Raw genomic sequence first — 3,479 nt, 5'->3', positions numbered from 1 at the left:
GCACTTCTGCACCGTTGAATCCCGGCGTGGTTGTCTTCCCTGGGTATTTTTAGGAGCTAAATTTTGGTGGGTTTTTTTTTTCAGGAGCTACCACTCAGCTTAAGTTGAGGAGGCCTTGGAAAAGATTAATTAACCCCACAGGAACAGAGAGCAGAGATCAGGGAAAAAGCTGGGAAAAGGGAACACGCAGCACTCTGCGCTTGGTACCTGAGTCCCCTTTGAAATTTGTGACCTTGAGGGAGGCACAGCATAAAAAGTGTCCAAGTTTCCTGATGACATAAAATGTGGGGGAGTTGGGAAGACCTTAAAGAGCTGGGGAAGAGCAAAGAACCCTCTGGGAAGTGGTGGGAGAAGGTGGAGGCAGGAGGGAACACTTGGCAAAGCTGCAACCCAGAGCTCAAAGCCTGCAAAGCCGGAATCTGAATGGAGGTGGGGGAGAAATCATCTGATGTGGGTGGTCAAGAACATTCTAGAACCCCCCCTTGAAGCAATACCTGAGAGAGAGGCAAACTAGTTGAAGTCAGCAGCTCTAAAATCTGGGAATCTAGGACAGCCTTCCCTTGCACTACCACAGATTAGGAGTAGCTACACATAAATCAGTGGTGTCAAACCAGCATAAAAGCACTAAGAAAAGAGAATTATACAGCATTTGACAGAAATACAAACCCAGGAGGAATGAGTTTCCTGCTCCCAGAGCTGAGTGAATAATTTGGAAGCAAAATTTTCACCCATGAGGATGCTTTTCTGGCCGCTCCCGGGAGATGCACAATGAGATCATGACTTCCTAAAATCCAAACACTGTTCCAAGATATTCCACGTGACTTTTGGCTCCCTGGGCCCATTGCAGCTCTCTGTAGTGCCAGCCTGGCTGAGATCAGGTGGAGAAGGTGTAAGTCCTGCTTCCCAGCTGGCTGCAGGGGGTCAGCAGCTCTAGCAGGGCCACATCCAAACCTTTGCTTCCTCCTGGAGTCATGTGCAACTCCTGGAAACTTTGCTTCTGTGCCTGTGGCAGCCAGGGAAGGTGCTGGTGTTCTGGGAGTGGGCACAGAGGGTGGGATGGCTGCAGGGATAGCAGGGAATATGTTGTGGATCAAGCCTTTCTCTGCCTGTTTACTCCAGGATCTCTGAGGGCAGCACATTCCCTGTCTGGTCCTTGAGGGACCCGTGTGGTGCAATATTCCTGTTTAGCAGTTTAGCTTCATCCCAGAGCAGGAGCTGTGATGCTGCTGGAACAAATCCCACTCTGCAAACTGGCAGAGGATCTGTTTGGCCGAATTTGGATGGAAAGATACTCCCCTTCTCACATCAGCAGAAACTGGGCCCCCCTCTCCCCCCCGCAAGGGGAAGCCTTGATGGTATAAGACCGAATCAAGGCTCTTAAACACAAGCAGCAGCTTCAAAGTCGGGGATTCTAAAGTCATGTCTCCTTTCCTTCCCACAGAATCCACAATCTCAGGTCCCCCAGGGCTGGGTGTCCCAGCTCTGCCTCCCTCTTCACCCGGAACCCTTCTGGCAGGTGCAGGTCGGCGCCGCCGCTGCGCAGCAGGAAGACATGAGCCCTGGAGATCATCCCTAATCCCCTCTGGATCCTGAGAAACCCCTTCCAGCCTCCCATTAAATGTTTTCCTCGTTATTAGTGGACTTTGATTTGAGAGAGAGAAACCCCCTCCACACTTTAGAGCCCTGGGTTGGCTCCTCCTTGGCTTTGTTATCGGCACAGCGGCCACTGTGTGGGAAGAGGAAGAGGAGACCAACCACTGCTCCGTGTGTTGGCTCCACCACTGGAGCTGTAAATAGGGTGGGATGGGTGGGAGAAAGAGCAGGGGGAAGGTTTGTCTCCATCCCACTGCTGCTGTCACCTGGGAAGGGGGGGATGTTGATCGGGGGGTGATGGAGTGAGAAGAGGGGGTGTCCAAACCCTGGGGTGTCTTGCCTGGCACCTGTAGGATCAGGGGGGTTCCTGGGTCACAAAGGCATCACTGAAGGAAAGGAGGAATCTATGGAAATATCACAGCCTTGGAGGTCACCTCAGGCTGGCCAAGTCCTGTGGTTGGGTTATAGGTTTGGAATTAAAGTGTATTCCTGGATTTATCTCCCCAGCCAAGGGGCCCAGCCTGGCCCCAAAAACCTCCCTCTGAATTCAGCTGTCCTGGAAACTCCAACCACTTGGAGGTGCCTGGAATTGCTTCCCACATGCCTGAGGCTATGCTGTGCTCCCAGCATTTCCCAATTCCATTAGCTCCTGTCCCAGACAGCTCCTTTCCTGCAGGGAAGGGCTCAGAGCCTCAGAGCCCCAGGGACATGGTCCAGTGAGCCGAGTGCCTGCCGAGGCTCTGAAGCAGCTCCTTCCATGCCATCCACCTGCCAGCTGCCCTTTCCTGCAGGAAGCAGCGAATGCCAGCCTTAAATCCCAGCAGCTCTTTATCCCTGCAGCCCGCAGATGCAGGAGATGGAAGGACACGACCTGCAAGGGGAAGGAGCATCCGTGAGATCCATGTGATGTTCTCAGGCATGTGGATTCACGCAGACCTGCTTTTGCTGCCTCTCTGAGCCTCTCTGAGCTCTCCCAGCATGGATCCCATCAGTGGATATAATTGCTTGCCGGCTTTATGGGGTGTGTAGGAAGGGCTGGCACGTTGCTCAGCGTTCCCGAGGGTTTTAATGAGGGGAGCCCCAGGGGAGTGCGAGGGAGCAGGGATCATCCCGCTCCCGGCCCCGTGGGAAGCGGGGCTCTTTGCTGAGCTCTGGCAATTTCAAAGAGCAGAAAGACCAACTGGTGGTTCTTTGGGCTGGGAAAGAGGCAATTATTTCCCGCTGACCGCCCACTTCCCTGCAAAAACGGGATATTAATAGGCCAGCCCCCTCCCGCCCACCCCTCGGCTCTGCTGCTGATTCCCAGCGAGCAGGTGCCCAAACTTGAGGGTGGAAATGCTGTCAGGGAGGATGGAGCCTTTTCACAGAGCATGGAGATGCTCTCTGTGTCCAGCCTGGCTGCTGGGAATCCCTCAGGGCAGAAGGAAGGGGTGCTTCTGCTTTGGAGAGTCCCACACTGCCAAACCTTGGGGTCCCTGAGTCCCAAAGCCAGGCAGGATCCACTCAGGTCCCTTCAATCCCTTTGGGTTCTAATGCTGCAAACCCACAGCAGAGTCATTGCCGTCATGGCATGGTTTACCTGGGACCTGAATGTCTGTGGAGAACTGGGTGCCACGGGCTTTTCTAGCTCCTCTAAGCCCACCCCTCTGTAATATCAGAGAAATCAGAGGCAGAGGGGCTGAACAAGCCCGGGATTTTCCCAGACAGCGCTGAATGCTGGTGCCAGACCTCTCCCAGGAGTTTGTTGGCTGCTCCCAGCCCAGCTCTGCTCTTGTATCCCACTTTTTACTGCACACGAAAAGATTTGCAGCTTCATTGCTCAACACATTTCTGCTTTTAACCGAATTATACTCGATTCAGGCCTTAATTCGGCCTCTGGGCACTTT

General features: G+C 53.6%; 1 protein-coding gene across 2 annotated transcripts in view; it reads left to right on the top strand.

Annotated features, from left to right (window-relative positions):
* Positions 1 to 1,633, top strand: part of S100PBP (S100P binding protein) — a 26,018-nt gene extending 24,385 nt beyond the window's left edge. For both annotated transcript variants that reach the window (XM_017828395.1, XM_017828396.1), the window contains exon 5: positions 1,442 to 1,633. In XM_017828395.1, coding sequence (XP_017683884.1) covers positions 1,442 to 1,556 — 115 coding nt within the window. In that variant the 3' untranslated portion in view covers positions 1,557 to 1,633. The remainder of the gene's footprint in view (positions 1 to 1,441) is intronic.
* Positions 1,634 to 3,479: the final 1,846 nt, after the last annotated feature.

This window comes from Lepidothrix coronata, unplaced genomic scaffold (assembly GCF_001604755.1).
Source record: "Lepidothrix coronata isolate B3197 unplaced genomic scaffold, Lepidothrix_coronata-1.0 Scaffold147, whole genome shotgun sequence".
Classification (NCBI taxonomy): Eukaryota; Metazoa; Chordata; class Aves; order Passeriformes; family Pipridae; genus Lepidothrix; species Lepidothrix coronata.
The sequence above is the reverse complement of the archived record's forward strand: the minus strand, read 5'-3'. Positions and strand labels throughout refer to the sequence as shown.